Source organism: Silene latifolia, chromosome 1 (assembly GCF_048544455.1).
Source record: "Silene latifolia isolate original U9 population chromosome 1, ASM4854445v1, whole genome shotgun sequence".
Taxonomy (NCBI): Eukaryota; Viridiplantae; Streptophyta; class Magnoliopsida; order Caryophyllales; family Caryophyllaceae; genus Silene; species Silene latifolia.
The window spans coordinates 107,662,223-107,681,167 of NC_133526.1; the positions used below are offsets into that span (position 1 = coordinate 107,662,223).

Consider the following 18,945-nt stretch of genomic DNA (forward strand, 5'->3'; position numbering starts at 1 on the left):
TGTCGTATCCGAATGGGTTGTAGAGACAAATTGAACCCCATTAAAGTGAACTGGATTGACATGGTATTCGCCCCTAGTTAATCATATGAGGTTGATGTGACCATAATTAGCGCATATTTAGCCCTCGAATTAGCCTTGTTCCCATGCTTTTTAGTGCATATTTGGGTCATTTATTATTTTTAGTTCTTTATTTTGCATATTCTTTGAGATTTTTATCCCTTGGTAGGAAAGGAGTAAGAATCTTGCATTTTCATGGCAAAACAAGACTTAATTGATCGAATCCAATGACCAAGCATCAAGGAGAGACAAGATTAGAAGGCCTTTGTACATATGATAGTAGATGAGCAATGTTGAGAAAGGATCCTTGAGTCCCCAAGGAAATCCCCAAGGAATTCATGAAGAAAAGGGAAGAAAAGAAGAAGAATTTGTGTTGAGCTACAATCCGAGCGGATTGTCACCAATCCGCCCGTCTCCTCACAGCATAATCCGAGCGGTTTCCTCCAAAGACGCTCGGATTGCACCGCCAGAATCCGCCCGGATTCCCTCGAATCCGCTCGTCTTCCACCACCAGAATCCGCCCGTCCCGACACCAATACGCCCGGATTCCTCTACAGCGCGATTTCCTCTTCTCCAAGTTAAAAAGAAAGAAGCCCTTCCTTCGGAAAATACCGGCTCCTCCCTGCTCAATCTAAAAAGTGTAATTACGAGTTTAGCCCTTAGTTAACCCTAATGCATCCTCCCTAATTTCCACTATAAATACCCCATTAGTCTAATTAGAGGAGCATGTTCTTCTTATCAATAATTAGAGTAGTTAATATCAATCAAATCTCTCTTTAGTTTTGTAATCAACAATTAACCAAGTTCTAATACAAGTTTTATTTCCTTAAATCTCTCTTTTGTTCATCCTTTATTTTGGGTAATTGAAGATTATTTGGGTTATTGTTGGGAGATTGACAACCTCTAAATCAAGCATCAAGTACTTCTTTTATCTTTGCTTTATTATTGAAATCATTAGTAGGTATAATTCTCTTAATCCCTTTTTAATTATTGTTAATTACTTTCATTTATTCATCATGTTTCACTTTGTTGGTATGATTGACAACCTTGCTAGCATGATCAACATAATAATGAGTGAGTAGTCTCTTAGCTAGGGTTAATGGGTGATTAGGGGAAACCAACATGGGGAATGATTCATGCTTAAATTAATATGCTTTCATGTTTTATTTGCTTGCTTGTTTTGATCTCAACTCATGCACATGTTATATTTGATGAAATTCTAAGCCTATGAATCCTTGCAAATACTACCATCTCCTATCTTTTCAATGAGACTTGTAAGACATAACCCAACTCGAGTCTCATTAGACCATGCATGTTGTTGAGTAGGGAAGATTAAGTCGACTTTTAGGTGTTGTACAATCTAATCGATTCGGCTCCGGGACCCAAACTTTCCTAGGATTGTAAGATATAACCCAACTCAATCCATCACAATAATAATTGCTTGCTTATAATTTGAGAACATGTTTATATGAACAATTCCCATGATTCCCCTAGTATCCCATGACACCCTAGTGCTTTTTAATCAATTGTTTACACCCCCCTTTTTATTCATCTTGCTAGTTTATTTTCATTGCTATTTTAGTTAGTGACCTTCTACATCAACCCAATTTGTGACACCCCTAAGACACTACTAGTTTCAATAGAAATCTCATTTCAATTCCCGTCCCTTGGGATCCGACCTTTACTTGTCTCTTTACTAATTGTAGAGTTGTTTGTGAAGTTATAAATTGTGTTTTGATTCAGACGTGACCCAACGACCACACCTTTAATTGTGAACACGAAACGGACCGATCAAAAATGGCGCCGTTGCCGGGGACGGTGTTTGTTTGATTTAGATTTCCTTTTTATTGTTATTAGTTGTGTCTTTCTTCGCCTTGGGGAAGTAAAACCCTTCAAGGTTTGTTCTAATTGTTCTCGAGTTGTTTGATATTTTGCACGTCTAGAAGGTCACAAGGTGATTTGTTACCTTTTGACCGTGAAATCGAAAGAACCTTGACGAACAATAGGAGACTTGTTAGGAGGAATTTAAGAGGTATTAGTGAAGTTGTTCAACCAAATATTGAGTTCACCAACCCTTTCGCAATAGAAGGAGAGGAGAACCCATTACACAATACCCCACAAAATCAACCTACAATGCCTAAATTCTCGTCACACTCCGTACCCACCGAGGAGAACCTTCCCAATGGTACTCCTACACCACAACATCTAACCGGAAATTTTATTGCCAAATCCGCCTTCATCCAATTAGTTGAAAGGAGCCAATTTGGGGGGATGCCTAGTGAAGACCCTCATTCTCATATGGAAACCTTTTGCGACTATTGTGATGCAATCTCTCAAACGGGTGTGACTCAAGACCAAATTATATGGGTCTTATTTCCTTTTTCTCTAATCGGCACCGCGAAGCAATGGTTGAAGGGCCTTGATAAGGCCACTCTCGGAATTGATTCTTGGAAGAAGTTGGCTCTAGCTTTCTACAAAACATTCTACCCACCGGAAAGACTAACATGCTAAGAGCTCAAATCACGGGTTTTAAGCAACGGGATGAAGAATCTTTGTATGAAGCTTGGGAGCGGTTCAAGGGAATTTGTTGCTCATGTCCTCGCCATGGACTTAGCGAATGGTTCTTGGTACAACAATTTTGGAATGGCTTATATGAAGATTTAAGGAACATTCTCAACATGGGACCAAATGGAATGTTCACCGAAGTTGATGACAATCAAACATGGAACAAGATTGAGGAAATGGCGGTCCATAACTCACAATATAGTAGACCTCGCAAGGCTACTAGAGGAGGAAAGCATGAAGTGGACTCCGTTACTCAATTGGGTGCTCAACTTAGTGCTCATATTGACACAATCAATTTGAAGTTTGAAAAAGCTATGGCTAGACTTGAAGAAGTCTCCAAATCACCAAAGCATCATGTTAATGCCATGACGGCATCCTCATCAATCCCAAGTGGGATATGTGAGAATTGTGGAACTTTGGGACATGACCAAGGTGAATGTAGGGGAACAAATGAACAAGTGAATGCTTTCCAAGTATACAAGAGTGGTTCCCCTTATTCCAACTATTACAATGAAAATACCAAATTCCATCCAAATCTCTCATACAAAAGCCAAAATGTCCAAAACCCTCAAACAACATACACTCCACCACCCATGATAAACCAAAATAAAAGACCCTTTTACAATCAAAACCAAGGTTACCAAAATCAAAATCCATACAATCACCAAAATGACCAAGGTTTTGATGTCCAAAAAGCGGTCCTCCAAATGCAAAAGAATCAACAAGAGTTTTTCACTCAAATGCAAAAAGATAACCAAACAAAGGAAACCACCATCAACAACATCCTAGCTCACACCAAGATGTTGGAAACACAACTGACTCAACTAGCATCTTCAAGCTCACAAAGACAAAAGGGGCAATTACCACCTCAAAGTAATCCCCCTAGACATGAAACGGTTAGTGCCATTCACTTGAGAAGTGTTACTAGGTATGAAGCACCGAAGAAGCAAGTTGAGGATGAAGTTGTGGAAGCTAGTGATAAGGAAGAAATTGTGCAAAACTCCAAAAATGGAGAATCATCAAAAGAAGAAAGTTCAAAGAAAAATGAAGACAAGGTCAAGGAGAAGGAGCCCATTGTGATTAGACTTCCTTTTCCAAGTCGTCAAGCCAAGCCCAAATTTGATGATCAACTTGGAAAGTTCATGGAAATTGTGAAGAATTTAGAAGTCTCGATTCCTTTCACGGAATTAATCAATCACGTGCCGGCCTATGCGAAATACATGAAAGATATCCTCACAAAGAAGAAGTCAATCCGGAAACTTGAGACTATCGCCTTCACTAAGGTGAGTAGTGCAATACTTCAAGGGAGTTCACCTCCAAAGCTAAAGGATCCGGGAAGCTTCTCAATACCGTGTACCATTGGCGACACAACGATCAACAAAGCCTTATGTGATCTAGGGGCTAGTGTGAGTGTCATGCCATACTCGGTGAGTAAAAGGTTGGGGATGGGAGAGCTTAAATGCACCAACATCACACTCCAAATGGCCGATAGATCGACGAAGACACCATTAGGGATATGGGTAGATGTCCCCGTACGAATTGGGAAGTTTTTCATCCCGGTGGACTTTGTCATTGTTGATATGGAGGAAGATTCCAACATTCCAATCATTCTAGGAAAACCTTTCCTACACACCGCGGGTGCGGTGATTGATGTGAAACATGGTGAGCTCACTCTAGAAGTGGGAGATGAAAGCATAACCTTTAATCTTGACAAGACTATGAGAGCTCCTCGTTTGCATGAACCATGTTTCATGATTGATCATTATAGCCAGAAAGATGAAAGGAAGAAATCGGAACTCCAATGGAAGAAAAAAATTAAAGATGCTCCATTCAAAGAGCAAGTGAATTGCGACAAGGAGAGCTTACAAAGCTCATCAAAATCAACCAAAGAAGAAGAGAATGGCCTCATTGGCCAAGAGAAGAATTTGGGGGAGTTGTCTCCATCAAATCAAGAAATTTTCAATGATCAACTTAATGAAGTTTGTGGTCTTTGGGACGACGAATTTGAGGGGATTTTTAATCCCTACATTGGTAATGCCATCGATCAAGACCAACAACAAGGGCAAAGGACTATTGAAGACCTCTACCATGATAATGAACAAGCTTTTGATTACTTTTTCAAGGTGTTGAGCAACATCAACAACACCTTGAACATGCCCCCTTGACATCTCATCAAGAATGAGAGTTTGGTCGAGTCCTCCCTAAACCACCATTTGTAAATATTTCTAACTCCCTAACTCGCATTTCAATTCTTGTATTTCATTTTTTTAATCTTTGGATTTTTTTTTTTTTTTTACATTGATCAAGATAATTTGTTATGTTTGAGAGTAGTGAGGGAGGGACTAACAATTTCAATTGATGTGTAGTGCTTTACCTTAGTGTGGGGATGACAATTGCCTAGGCTATCCATGCCTTAGTAGTGCCCCCACAATGACGAACACAAGATTTGAAGAAGAATAGAAGAATGGTAAGGGAAATGCATTGTACACGGATGGAACTGAATCCGGGTACAAAAGGGTAGAATACGAGCGGATTCAAGAGAATCCGCCCGTTTTCCTGCAATCTGAGCGTACTGGGTTGAAGACGCACGTCCCTATGAGATGCAATTTTGAAATATTTCTGACTGTAAGAGAATCTGGGCGTCCTGAGCAGTAATCCGCCCGTCTCTGCAAATCCGTACGTCCTAGAAAGAAGACGCCCGTCTTCTCTGCTGAGGGAAACAAGAAAAATTTCCTAGACTCAAATCCGTCCGTCTTCAAGAGAATCCGCCCGTCCCGTATCAATTAAATCCGAGCGTCTTCTCTCAAATATGCCCGTCTTTAGGCGAGTTTTATCAAACCCAGGAAGAGCAGAATCCACCCGTATTGGGCAGAATCCGCACGGATTGCCCCTGCAGTTCGAAAATTTCGGTCTTTATAAAACCCCTCCCACCTTCATTCATTCATTCTTTCATTCATAACACTACTTTAAAACATCAAAACCCTCATCCTCTCCATCACAAAAACAAAATCCCTCAACAACATTCACCAAAATCAAATCAAATCATCCTTTCAACAACAAATTAATCACTACTTCTTCAATAAAAATCAAAACCAAGCACAAAATCTTCAACCTTTGAGTCGATTTTTGAATTCATAAAGGCAAAGCCTTTCACCTTTAAATTGATTTGGGTACACTACAAATTGAAGATTTTTCATTCTTTTCTTGGTTAATTCATCAATGGCAAGGACTAAGGGAGCAACAAAGGCAACAAAGGCACCAAAGACATTTTCACAAAGGCAAAAGGCTCTTCAAGCAAAGAAAGCATTGGCTATGGTGGTAGCAACACCAAACTTGGAAGTGCAACAACAACAACAACCTTCTATGGGAGCAACAACATCTTCTACTCCAGAAATCGATCAACTTTTGCATTATTCGGAGGTAACTTTTATTTCCGAAACCCATAGAAATACTTTTGCCAAGTTTGCTAGGAAATCATTTCAATCCACCAAATATATTTGTGAAGACACCTTGGGAAAGTTGGGTGTCCTTGAGCAAACTAGAGCCTTTTTCAAAGCCATGGGGTTAGAAAAATTATTTGAATCAAAAGAGTTGACATACCCCTCCCTTACCTTGGAATTTTTGAGTTCTTTGAAAGTCACCAAAGTTGAGAGTAGGGAGAATCTCGAGTTTCGTCTAGCTAATGTTAGTAGACGCATTTCCTTTAGGGAATTGGATGGAATCTTGGGTCCTAGTGATGAACCGAGTTATTTTAAGAATTATGGAAAGTATGACCCCGACCCTCTTTGGGAGGCAATTTCCGGGAGGAAATTTGAGGACTTTCATGCGAGTCGTGCTCTTTTAGTCCACCATCCGGGCATAAGAGTATGGCACAAGGTCATGGGAAACACCATTATTGCAAGGAAAGATACCAACCATTTCACCAAACTTGATTTTATTCTTCTTGAATCGGCTTTGAACATTGGAAGAGTACACAACAAGCCTTACAATTCTTTGAGGCTCTTGGTAGATAGATGGCTCAACATTGATTGTGGGAAGAAGGGCACTACCGTTATTGTCAATGGCGGCCTAGTCATTATCCTAGCTAAGTACTTTGATCCTAACTTCAATAAGTATAACAAGTATAAAGCAAAGGAGGGTGGTCATCTTGTTGATTTGCATACTATGATACACAAGTACAAGTGGGTTGCCCATAACCCCCTTGACACTAAGTATGGATGGCTCACTAGTGAAGCTAGATCGTTCACTTTGCCTTCAAAGATTTGTCGTCTAACTGTCCACCGGACCAATTATCTACTTCCCCTTTCTAAAGAGGCCGAGTATATTATTCAACAACAAAAGGGTGAACTTGAAATGCCCTCTTCTTCCATTGTCATACCACCTTACCCCTTTGAGTATCAAGAGTTCAAGCCAGAAGGAGTCGAAGCAAGAAATGATTATGTGACTCTTCTCATGCAAGCAATGCACAAGCAAGCCTTTGAGGATCGGAAAAATGCTTACTTGGCTCAATATCCACCCCTCCTACACTTAGCTAGGCAAGGACTACTTGATCCATCATGTCCTTTGCCTAGTTGGGCGGATAGAGAAGTCCTATTTCCGGGTGCATCTAGGGTCGTTTCGGGTGACAATGAGGTTGTTGGTAATGAAGAAGTTGATGATAACATTGGTGAAGAAGCAAGTGAAGAAGGAGGAGAGGATGGTGAAGAAGATGATGAGCAAGATAAGGAAGAAAGTGATGAAGCAAATGAAGAGGGTAGTGGCAATGTGACCACTTCTAATGAGGAAAGTGATGGTGATAACATGATGGAAGATTAGCAAGCCTTGGAGGCTCCTACCCTCTTATGGTTTGTCTATTTCTCTCTTTGTTTTTAATTATTTTTCTTGATCATTGTTGGAAAAGTCCTAGCACCATAGAGGACTCACACCTCGGTACCATTGAGGTGTTCTCATTTTATTGTTCCCATTTTCAAAATCCAAAATGACAAATTAGCTTCATGCATTGCATAGTGTGTGCATGAACTACACCCATCCTTGGACATTAGCAATAGTGTCTCACTCGGTTTGGGGAAGTTAATGCATACACAACGGGAGGTAATTTAAATTATCCTCTCCGTCATAACAAAAACCATGCATCATGTAGTATAGCTTACTGTAGATTGCATTTAGCATAGAAATCATGCATCATCTTTGCATAATTTCCATCATTTTGGCCATTGAGGACAATGCCCATATTAGTGTGGGGATGGGAATTCTAACATTTAACTCTTATTCAAAAATCCAAAAAAATTGAAAAATTTCGAAAATCATAAAAATTTGAAAATTAAAAATCCAAAAACATGTTTATTTCCTTTTATAGTCTTGTGTATATTGTTTTGTATATATTGTGTTTGTTCTATCCTTGTTTACATTGATCGACTACGCCACATCCGAGACATGAGGATATTGAAGACCGCATGGTATGATCTTTCCAAATCTCCTTTTTCCTCTTTATGTTAATGACTATGTGGCTTTATTTTGATTGATGCGGTATAACAATGTGAACTTAGGACTTGCATTTAGTTTATATGTCATATTAGTTGATAGAATCACTTGTATTAGGATGTTTATATTAGTTGCATCATGGCATGTAGTTGCATGTTAGAAATGTTTTGAAAATGCCTAATTAGGAACTTTGACAAGAGCAACTAAGCCATTACAAATACTTGTTCAACTTAAAACTTTGCCTACTAGAATGGTTGTAAAACACCCTAGATAGTGTCATACTAGTATCTTTTGACCCATGACCCAAGGCCTAGTCAAGGGTTTGCATGTGAGTCACCTATCCAACCCCGTGATGCGATGTGGACTTGGTTAACTTGTCTAGGTGACCTTGTTTGACCTTGTGGTAAGGCAACCCGAAAATATTTTCTATCAATAAGCTTGAAGTGCTCATTTCAAAGAATTTTGTCATGTGGAAGTAATTTAATGCCAAGGAAACCTCAAATGTTATGAATTGTTGAATGTTGAGAAATTTTAAGTTGTTTTGATGGAGGCGTACCACTTCGATGTGCTTTGGTGCGGGATCCATTGAATTGGGCCCCTACACGGTTGTGAATTCGGCCACCCAGAGACAGAGTGACTATCACCCCGAAAAGCTATTGTCTAGAGGTTAACCGGTTGCCTAATAAGCGATTGGCGAAAGCAAAGGACACTAGCCCGGAAGGGATAAACCCCATCTTAAATTTTTGAAATGTGAAAGTGAAATGAGGACAATTTTGAATACTAGTCATATCCACCCATTATGTATAAAGATTTGAGCATTTCATTCCCAAAAAGCCTTTTTGTCAAACCACTTGGTCGAGCTTGGGACGATCCATGACCTTTACTTTTGTAGAGAATTCGAGACTTGTCATGTAATATGCTACTAGAATCATAGGGATCATCATTCCACCACCATCCGATCGCTCTTGATGAAAGCATTTGGAAATTGAGGACGAAAGTAGTCTAGTTTAACACCATTTGGAGGTGATTTAGTGCCATCCTTTTAGCCTTAGTAATTTGTTGAACTAGTATTTGTGAAGGATTACATGCTCTTAAATTTTGTTCCTCTTTAGTGCCTCCGCCACTTGATGAGGAAGTGGCTATTCTTTTGTAGATGCATCCATTACGTGATTTTGTGTGCCTAATGTTTGGATGTGTCGCCATTTTGGCAAGACCCACCTTGCCTTGCAAGAAGGCATCCTACCTCATGGTTGTCTTGTTGTGAGTTGAAGGGGCGGAGTGAGACCCGCTAATTGTCTCATATCGGCTATATTATTAGGATAGGTTAGTATTGGTCCTAGTCTTTGTCACCTCTTTACTCGGGACGAGCAAAGGTTCGGTTTGGGGATATTTGATGTGACCATAATTAGCGCATATTTAGCCCCCGAATTAGCCTTGTTCCCATGCTTTTTAGTGCATATTTGGGTCATTTATTATCTTTAGTTCTTTGTTTTGCATATTCTTTGAGATTTTGATCCCTTGGTAGGAAAGGAGTAAGAATCTTGCATTTTCATGGCAAAACAAGACTAAATTGATCGAAACCAATGACCAAGCATCAAGGAGAGACAAGATTAGAAGGCCTTTGTACATATGATAGTAGATGAGCAATGTTGAGAAAGGATCCTTGAGTCCCCAAGGAAATCCCCAAGGAATTCATGAAGAAAAGGGAAGAAAAGAAGAAGAATTTGTGCTGAGCTACAATCCGAGCGGATTGTCTCCAATCCGCCCATCTCCTCACAGCACAATCCGAGCGGTTTCCTCCAAAGACGCTCGGATTGCACCGCCAGAATCCGCCCGGATTCCCTCGAATCCGCTCGTCTTCCACCACCAGAATCCGCCCGTCCCGACACCAATACGCCCGGAATCCTCTACAGCGCGATTTCCTCTTCTCCAAGTTAAAAAGAAAGAAGCCTTTCCTTCGAAAAATACCGGCTCCTCCTGCTCAATCTAAAAAGTGTAATTACTAGTTTAGCCCTTAGTTAACCCTAATGCATCCTCCCTAATTTCCACTATAAATACTCCATTAGTCTAATTAGAGGAGCATGTTCTTCTTATCAATAATTAGAGTAGTTAATATCAATCAAATCTCTCTTTAGTTTTGTAATCAACAACTAACCAAGGTCTAATACAAGTTTTATTTCCTTAAATCTCTCTTTTGTTCATCCTTTATTTTGGGTAATTGAAGATTATTTGGGTTATTGTTGGGAGATTGACAACCTCTCAATCAAGCATCAAGTACTTCTTTTATCTTTGCTTTATTATTGGAATCATTAGTAGGTATAATTCTCTTAATCCCTTTTTAATTATTGTTAATTACTTTCATTTATTCATCATGTTTCACTTTGTTGGTATGATTGACAACCTTGCTAGCATGATCAACATGATAATGAGTGAGTAGTCTCTTAGCTAGGGTTAATGGGTGATTAGGGGAAACCAACATGGGGAATGATTCATGCTTAAATTAATATGCTTTCATGTTTTATTTGCTTGCTTGTTTTGATCTCAACTCATGCACATGTTATATTTGATGAAATGCTAAGCCTATGAATCCTTGCATTTACTACCATCTCGTATCTTTTCAATGAGACTTGTAAGACATAACCCAACTCGAGTCTCATTAGACCATGCATGTTGTTGAGTAGGGAAGATTAAGTCGACTTGTAGGTGTTGTACAATCTAATCGATTCGGCTCCGGGACCCAAACTTTCCTAGGATTGTAAGATATAACCCAACTCAATCCATCACAACAATAATTGCTTGCTTATAATTTGAGAACATGTTTGTATGATCAATTCCCATGATTCCCCTTGGATCCCATGACACCCTAGTGCTTTTTAATCAATTGTTTACACCCCCCTTTTTATTCATCTTGCTAGTTTATTTTCATTGCTATTTTAGTTAGTGACCTTCTACATCAACCCAATTTGTGACACCCCTAAGACACCACTAGTTTCAATAGAAATCTCATTTCAATTCCCGTCCCTTGGGATCCGACCTTTACTTTCCTCTTTACTAATTGTAGAGTTGTTTCTGAAGTTATAAATTGTGTTTTGATTCGGACGTGACCCAACGACCACACCTTTAATTGTGAACACGAAACGGACCGATTAGAGGTGACGTCTCGAAGTAACTAGAGTGTGATGCGATTGATGGCAAGTTCAAGTGCCATAGAGTCATATGGGATGACTAGTCGATCACATAGGCAGACTGTATGGGACAATCTGTCGGGCAGTGACCGCTTATAGAGTTCTGGTAATTCATAAAGCCTGGTCGTGGCAAGAGCTACTATAGTATTCTTATGAGTCAATTCCTTTTGACTAGAGACTATTCGCCCAAGTTGGCACAACTTCTGATTAGCTTTGATTTATACTCTACGATTTCGTAAATGAGGTCAAACTGGGTATATTTTGGGTTATGATGGACTGTGGCTGAACGAAGGGAATAGGGCGATAGGAATTGCCCACCCCTTGTCAGGGTTGTTTGAAATCTCAAGGCCACTCGAGGAGTAGTTAACTGGAAATGCGTGGCCACGCTCGGAAGGTATCTATGATGGATAATTCCGGTCAGACAGTTAATCTCCAGATCGAGAAAACCACTCAAGATATGATCAAATGTAAGTACGACCTGCAAGACACCTTGCATTGAGTGGGGGATTGTAATAGGACAAGAGAATTGGTGATGCACACTTGTCGAGGACAAGTGGGAGATTGATGGGAAATGTGTCCTCAACAATAGTGCGATCATATGATTTAAATATCATTATTAAATCTCATATTAAGAATACATGAGGGATGATTCTTTATACAGTCGACTGACCGTCATTAATCGGTAATGATTGGCTAACTAGAGTTTGACATTACTGTCGTGTGACGGTGGTGGTCAGTTGATCCCTTTAGGTCACACCTATAGGATGAGGCCCAAATAGATATTTAATTAATTGTATGCGATACGAATTAATTAATTCCTTAATTGTGGGAGTGCAATTTTGCGTCTTATTTTAATGTGATTAAATAAGATTTAATTTAGTAATTAAGCGTTAAATTACTAAATTAGTTGAGGTATTATATAAGTTTTGAGGTAGAAGTAATTAGTTATTTAAAGTTACAAGAAGTTGTAATTTTAACCAACTAGTAATTATGGGACCCATTATATGTTGATATAATGGTTGTATACTACTCAAATAGTGGAGTGTATATTATATTATTAATTGTAATAGTTAAGTGTTAAATGATTACATTAATAATTAAATATGTAAGATTGTGAAACATATGACTTATAAGCATTTGTGGGACAAATGACAAAAGGCAAAAATGGACCAAATAAGGACCAATATTTCGGCCAAATAAGATGAGCAAAAGATGCTCTTTTGTCTTTGTTGTTTTATGATTAAAGCTTGATAGTGACCTTGCATACTAGCTTTAATCATTCCTACTCTTACATACTCTACCTAAACTAAACAAGTGAATAAAAACAAGAGGAAAAAGATTCCCTTGTAGCTCCTAAAGCCACCGGTTTTGGCTAACAAAAGGAGAGCATAAGTTGCTCATTTTTGTTGTTGCTTCTACACTTGTTTTCTCTCAACCTTTCCTCACATGCAATTGCATAAAACTCTCTATAAATACTAATACACACATCATATATTACTAGAGGTATTAATGCAAGAATATTAGTATTATTAAGGAAATATTTCTACTATATATCTAGTTAATATTAGTAGGAATTTTTGGGATTAATCTTGGGTGCAATTTATTGGAGTGGCTTCTAAACTTGAAAGTCATAGGAGGATCATCCACAATATTTAGCTCAAGAACAAGTGAAGGAAGGTGACCTTACTTGTGCCCACATATTTCGAAATATATAGCAATGTAAGGAACATTGTTTTTCTTATAAATATTTCATTTTGTTATGCATGCACTAGATCTAAAGAACAAATAATTAATAAGTTAATTAGTTCACTATTAGAGGAGTCTAATAATAGGTATATGAACCTAACATCTCCATCACCAAAACAAGATTTCCTCAACCAAATTCAACAAAATCAAATCCAAACTTCCTTTTAACAACAATTAATCACTCCTCTTCCAACAAAAATCAAACCAAGCACCAAAATCTTCAACCTTTGAGTCGATTTTTGAAATTATAAAGGCAAAGCCTTTCATCTTAAAATCGATTTGGGTATACTTGGAAATTGAAGATTTTCACTCTTTTCTTGGTATTTTCATCAATGGCAAGAACAAAAGGATCAACAAAGGCACCTAAGGCAAATGCACTCTCAACAAGACAAGAAGTGCCACGCGGGAAACTCTGAATCATATCGAACACAACAGCCGAAGAGGCAACAAGGGGATGATGATCAACAGGCAAAGGGGGCAAAGAGGTAGATGGGGCGACGGGGTGCTTATCCTGCAGAGCCACAAGGGTGGCGTCAGAGTAAGGGCAATACCTGATGAAGAAAGCACTCGAACAGCAGCAGTATAATGACCATCACAAATCTTCCTCCGACGTTGCCGAAGGTTAAGCTCGCTCAAATCAAGGTCCTCCTCCACATGAAAGGAAGGGGGAACCTCATCCAAAGTCGCCCGTAAGAGCTGCAAACTGCCACCAGGCACACCCCAAGCAAGAATAGCACTGGTAATACCCTCCTCCTAGCGCTGACATCTGACAACGGTCCTACACTCAAGATTACTCCTCGGGGAAAAGGTCTTAAGTATACAAAGAGGCACCACAAGCAAGCAAATCCAGCAAGAGATATCACCAGAAGAGCCAACCACATCATTCAAAGCCTCCTTTAAAACCCGAGCAAACCCAAGGCGGCACTTAGGAGGGATAGATTTCGCGGTACGTAACCCCAAAGAAAGCAAACGATCAAAAGAAGAAACAGTCCAACCAACTGGCTCAACCCCAACATTAGACGAGATAACCGACGGAGACGGAACAGAAGGCCGGGGAATACCATAAATAATAAAACGGACATGGCCATCACCACAAATCGGAGGCTCCACAACAGAACCATCCTCACTATGCCGACATCGAGTACGAAAGATGTGAGTGGTAAGACACACCCCACATAACCAAACCCCCATCCGCTGCAAAGTAGTCTCATCATTAGAAAAAAACCGTCAAACAATCATATAAAGTTTGACGCGTAAGATCCATAGCTTCACCACAACAATGTCGATCCTTTAAATGCCGTAGTAGGGGGGCTTTAACGAGGCCCTTTCCATTACCATCACGACACCCATGAAGACCAACGAAAGGGAAGTGATATCGAACCAAATCAGACATGGCGCGAAAGATGCAAAGCTATCGAAAACGCTAGCAACCCACACGCATACCTAAAACACAAAAGGCTACCACCCCACAACCAAACACACACCGAGCAAGAGCAATAATCCACAACGATGGCAGCCCACTCAACCACAGTGGCAAGCCACACGACAGCAGCAGCGGCTGGAAATGGCAGGAAACCGTGGCCAAGCCAACCCACCACCACCGGCAAATATTATTATTATTATTATTGTTGTTGTTGTTGTTATTATTATTATTATTATTATTATTATTATTATTATTATTATTATTATTATTATTGTTGTTGTTGTTGTTTTTGTTGTTGTTGTTGTTGTTGTTGTTGTTGTTGTTGTTGTTGTTGTTGTTGTTGTTGTTGTTGTTGTTGTTGTTGTTGTTGTTGTTGTTGTTGTTGTTGTTGTTGTTGTTGTTATTGTTGTTATTACTATTATTGTTGTTATTATTATTACTATTGTTGTTATTACTACTATTATTATTGTTGTTATTACTATTATTATTGTTGCTATTACTATTATTATTATTGTTGTTTTTTTTGCAATGAATGCAGGGGGAGCTTCTCATTAAATAAAAATCAGGACATTACAAAGACCCACTTTAGCCACGGATAAAGCCTACCAAGTACACTAATTAGCTACTTGGACATCAAGCCAAAACAAAAAACAACCAATTTAACGACCTACTAAATAGTGATACATCCGAGTAGCAACCAGGTAAGAGATTTTTCGAATCAAAGCTTCAGGAGGTAGACCTCTCCCCTGGAAAATCCGAGCATTTCTTTCTCTCCAAATCACATAAATGGCAGTCACCAGTAAGCATCTCCTAGTAACCTTCACCCGGGCACATCCTCTATTATACTGCTTAAACCAGTGAAGTAGCAGATGCAAGGAGGAAGGAGGAGTAAAAGTACCAAGCAACTTACAAACAGAGCCCCAAACTTGAGTAGAGAAATTGCACACAAAGAAGAGATGTTGAGTGCTTTCCTCAGCTTGCCCACATAGAACACAACGATTGGCCAAAGGAATGCCACGAAGCTTTAAATTGTCGACAATTGCAAGCTTATTTTGGCAAGCCAAAATACCAATAACAGCATACTTAGGAAGAACAGCAGCATCATGGATGGTCCTATACCAACTGACAGCAGGCTCTCTAGTCCTAAGAATCTGAAATAACATACCCATCTGCAATTTATCATCCTGAGTGCAATCAGCTAAGAGTTTGGCCACATTAGATTGTCCAAAAAATTGAAGAAGCATATCCTTTATCAGCAAGACTGATTTCCAGAACCAAGAGTGTGTAGAGGAGCTAGTAGCATGCCAGATAGACTCACCTTTTAGCATATAATGAGTAATCCAGGCAGACCAAAGACAGGTAGGTTTATAAATCACCTTCCATATCCACCTTACCATTTGGCATTTATTCCAGCTCAGGATTTCCTTGATATCAAGCCCACCCTCTCTTCGAGGAAGACAGAACCCCGTCCAACCCTTAAAGACCATTGTTCTTCTTCCTTCAGCAATGCCCCAGAAAAAATCCTTGCAAATTTTCTGAAGCTTTTTAACAATCCCCTTAGGAAGCAAGATACTGGCCCCCCAAAAATTCTGAATGCCAAAAATAACCGAGTTAATAAGAGTAGCCTTCCCTGCATAGCTAAGAGAATGATTAGCCCAGTGCATTATTTTAGCTTTGATCTTATCAAGCATAGGGTTAAACATAGCAGCAGTAAACCTGGAAGTGGTTAAGGGCAAACCCAGATATCTAAAAGGGAACTCCCCTTCCCTGAAACCCGTAGCATCCATGATCATCTTTTTAACAGGCTCCCCCACTCCTCCAAAGTAGACATTGGTTTTCATGGGATTAGCAGCAAGGCCAGAGAGAGCAGCAAATTCATTCAAACAAGTAGCTACTGCCTTGACAGAAGGGAGATCCCCCCTAGTAAAAACCAACAAGTCATCCGCAAAAACCAAATGAGTAAGGTGAAGCTGCACACATTTTGGGTGGTAGGAAAACCCAGGGTGAGTTGGCAACTTCCTGAGTAGTCTAGAAAGGACCTTCATGGCAAGGACAAAGAGGTAAGGAGAAAGAGGATCCCCTTGGCGAAGACCCCTCTGCCCTTTAAAGAAGCCCTCCACCCCTCCATTCACAGCAAGAGAGAAGTGAGGAGAAGTGATACACTTCATTACCCATCTCACAAAAACACCAGGGAACCCATACAGAACCAAACAGGCTTTCATAAACTCCCAGTTGACAGAGTCGAAAGCTTTCCTAATATCCACTTTCAGTAGGCATCTGGGAGTGATTCTAGCCCGAGTATATTTGGCAGTGAGCTCATGTACAAGGGAGGAATTATCAAACAAGTCCCTATCCTTGACAAAAGCTGCCTGCTCCCATCCCACCAGAGTAGGAAGAACCTCCTTAATTCTGTTAGCCACCATTTTACTAATAACTTTATAAAAGGTAGTACATCACGCAATGGGCCTATATTCAAGCACAGAAGGAGTATCAATCTTAGGAACCAGCACCAGCAAAGTGGAAGTGGCAGCCTTGGACAAAATACCCTTATCAAAAAACTCATGAACAGCAGCTTGGAAATCCTCCCCAACAATAGGCCAAGTATCAAGAAAGAAACCAGAAGTAAAACCATCCACCCCAGGACTTTTTGTAACACCCCCATTTATTTAAGGGCCTGGACTAGGACTCCTCAGATAAAGAAGGGTGTTACCATCTCGGATCCCGAGGCAGTAGATAACAAAGGAAAGATAAACAGTACTTTAATTTAAAAGTTTATAAATGTTTACAACTGAAATCAAACATGTCTCAAACTGGAAATAAAGTCTGACAACTAAACAGAAATAAAAGTGGGCTAGCTCTAAGTCAGGTGATCCATGCTCTCTCCCCTGCCAGCTCCCAATGTCTCAACACCACTCAAATCTGCTCCCAATAAATGGATCATCACAGGCATACACGAATACACAGGGTCAACCGCGAGGTTGAGTAGGTAATATGATATAAATAAAGAATGCAATGCTATGATCCTCCATTCAACTCCATCACACACATCCCCGGAACGCCCAGCCATACCGATCCCCGGCAGACTATATCAATCGACCGTCGTCGATATACCACTAAAGGCCGAGGACACCAGGCAAGTCTTGCAGAACCCGCCTGGGCCTTAATCGCAATAATCTCATCTCCTCTAACTCCAACTCCGATGCAAATGCAATGTATGAAACGTAAGAAACAATAAAGCTCAACAAGATAAATAAGATAATCAGATATGTCATATAATCACCGAACATGCCAACTCTTTATAATCGTAAGAACTCAATCAGTGTATTCCCCTACCTCAGTACTGCAGTCAAATAGTCGGTGCTCAGTAATATTCCACAACAAATTCGCCCTCTGAAAGATAAATAAATGATAAATGATTACTTAACTATTCCCGTTCCCAAAATAGAAAGTTACTAAAAATAGAACTCTCTAACATGTAAAGTTTCCTTAAATGGAAACTTCCCCGATATAGCAGTTTTCCATTTTAATCAACCCGACTCAAAACCCGTCTCTAATTATTTAACGACTCGGAAATTAAATTAAATAACTAATACGATAAATAAAAGATTAACGAATTATACGATTAAGAAAACCGAAACAAACATAGAACAATCCCCACAACCCGACTCCCACAACCCGTGACTTCACACTCGCCCAAACCCCTCACGCGCCGCCTGAACCACCACGACAACCACCAGGCATGTTCCCCAGTTCGACCCAACCACCAAAACCCGACCCCAACCTGATCGACTGCCGCCGGCGAGTCGAACCAGGGCTGCCAACAGCCCTGACACACCGCCTAGCAGGGGTTGCCGCCACCAACAGCCTCCCTTTGCAACCCTATAGCCACCACCGTCGTCAACATCCTCCTATGCTACCACCACAACTCTGCTCGCCGTCAAACCAAGCACGCAGACGCCAAGGCGCCGCCGTTTCGACCTCCCCCGAGTCCACGGTGGCGCCACCCCAATCCTAATCACCTAAACCCGCCTGAAAATCCATGTTTAAACCCGTTTGATTGTCTCTGTCGACAATGCCTCCTGCCGCCATATCCACCGACTAAAACCCACCTAACCGCCACCAATAGGGGCGACTCAAACCACCCAATACCATTTCCCCGACACCAACCACCCTTATCACCTCCCTGCGACACACGGTGACTACAACCACAACCCGACAAACTAAAAAAAAAAAAAAAGAAAAGAAAAGGTGACTGCTTACCTAAACCTGCCACGTAAACCACCACCAAGGCCGCCTCACAGCGTCGACAACCACCCTATGCTCTTCCTTGCTGTGCCGTCAACACTCACACTCACTCTCTCTCTCAATTTGCGTGAAGGTTGAGATTGGTGCCGCTGAAATGAGGGAGGCGGGTGAGGGAGTAGAGTTTGGTAGTGTTAGGGTAAAATTAGGTTAAAATTAGGTTAGATGGTAAATGGGTCATGGGTA

At 40.3% G+C, this 18,945-nt stretch overlaps 1 protein-coding gene and 1 non-coding gene across 2 annotated transcripts in view; both read right to left on the reverse strand.

Moving 5' to 3' along the window:
• The window catches only part of LOC141652482 (uncharacterized), a 37,871-nt gene extending 20,991 nt beyond the window's left edge, over nucleotides 1-16,880 (reverse strand). The window contains exons 1-3 of the mRNA XM_074459987.1: nucleotides 15,142-16,880; nucleotides 13,866-14,160; nucleotides 13,586-13,730 (exon numbers count right to left, since the gene is read on the reverse strand). Of these exons, the coding sequence (XP_074316088.1) occupies nucleotides 13,586-13,730; nucleotides 13,866-14,160; nucleotides 15,142-16,880 (2,179 nt within the window). The remainder of the gene's footprint in view (nucleotides 1-13,585; nucleotides 13,731-13,865; nucleotides 14,161-15,141) is intronic.
• On the reverse strand, nucleotides 2,562-2,668 carry LOC141624504 (small nucleolar RNA R71). Its single transcript, XR_012534315.1, has one exon. It is a non-coding gene; the product is annotated as a small nucleolar RNA R71 (small nucleolar RNA).
• Nucleotides 16,881-18,945: the final 2,065 nt, after the last annotated feature.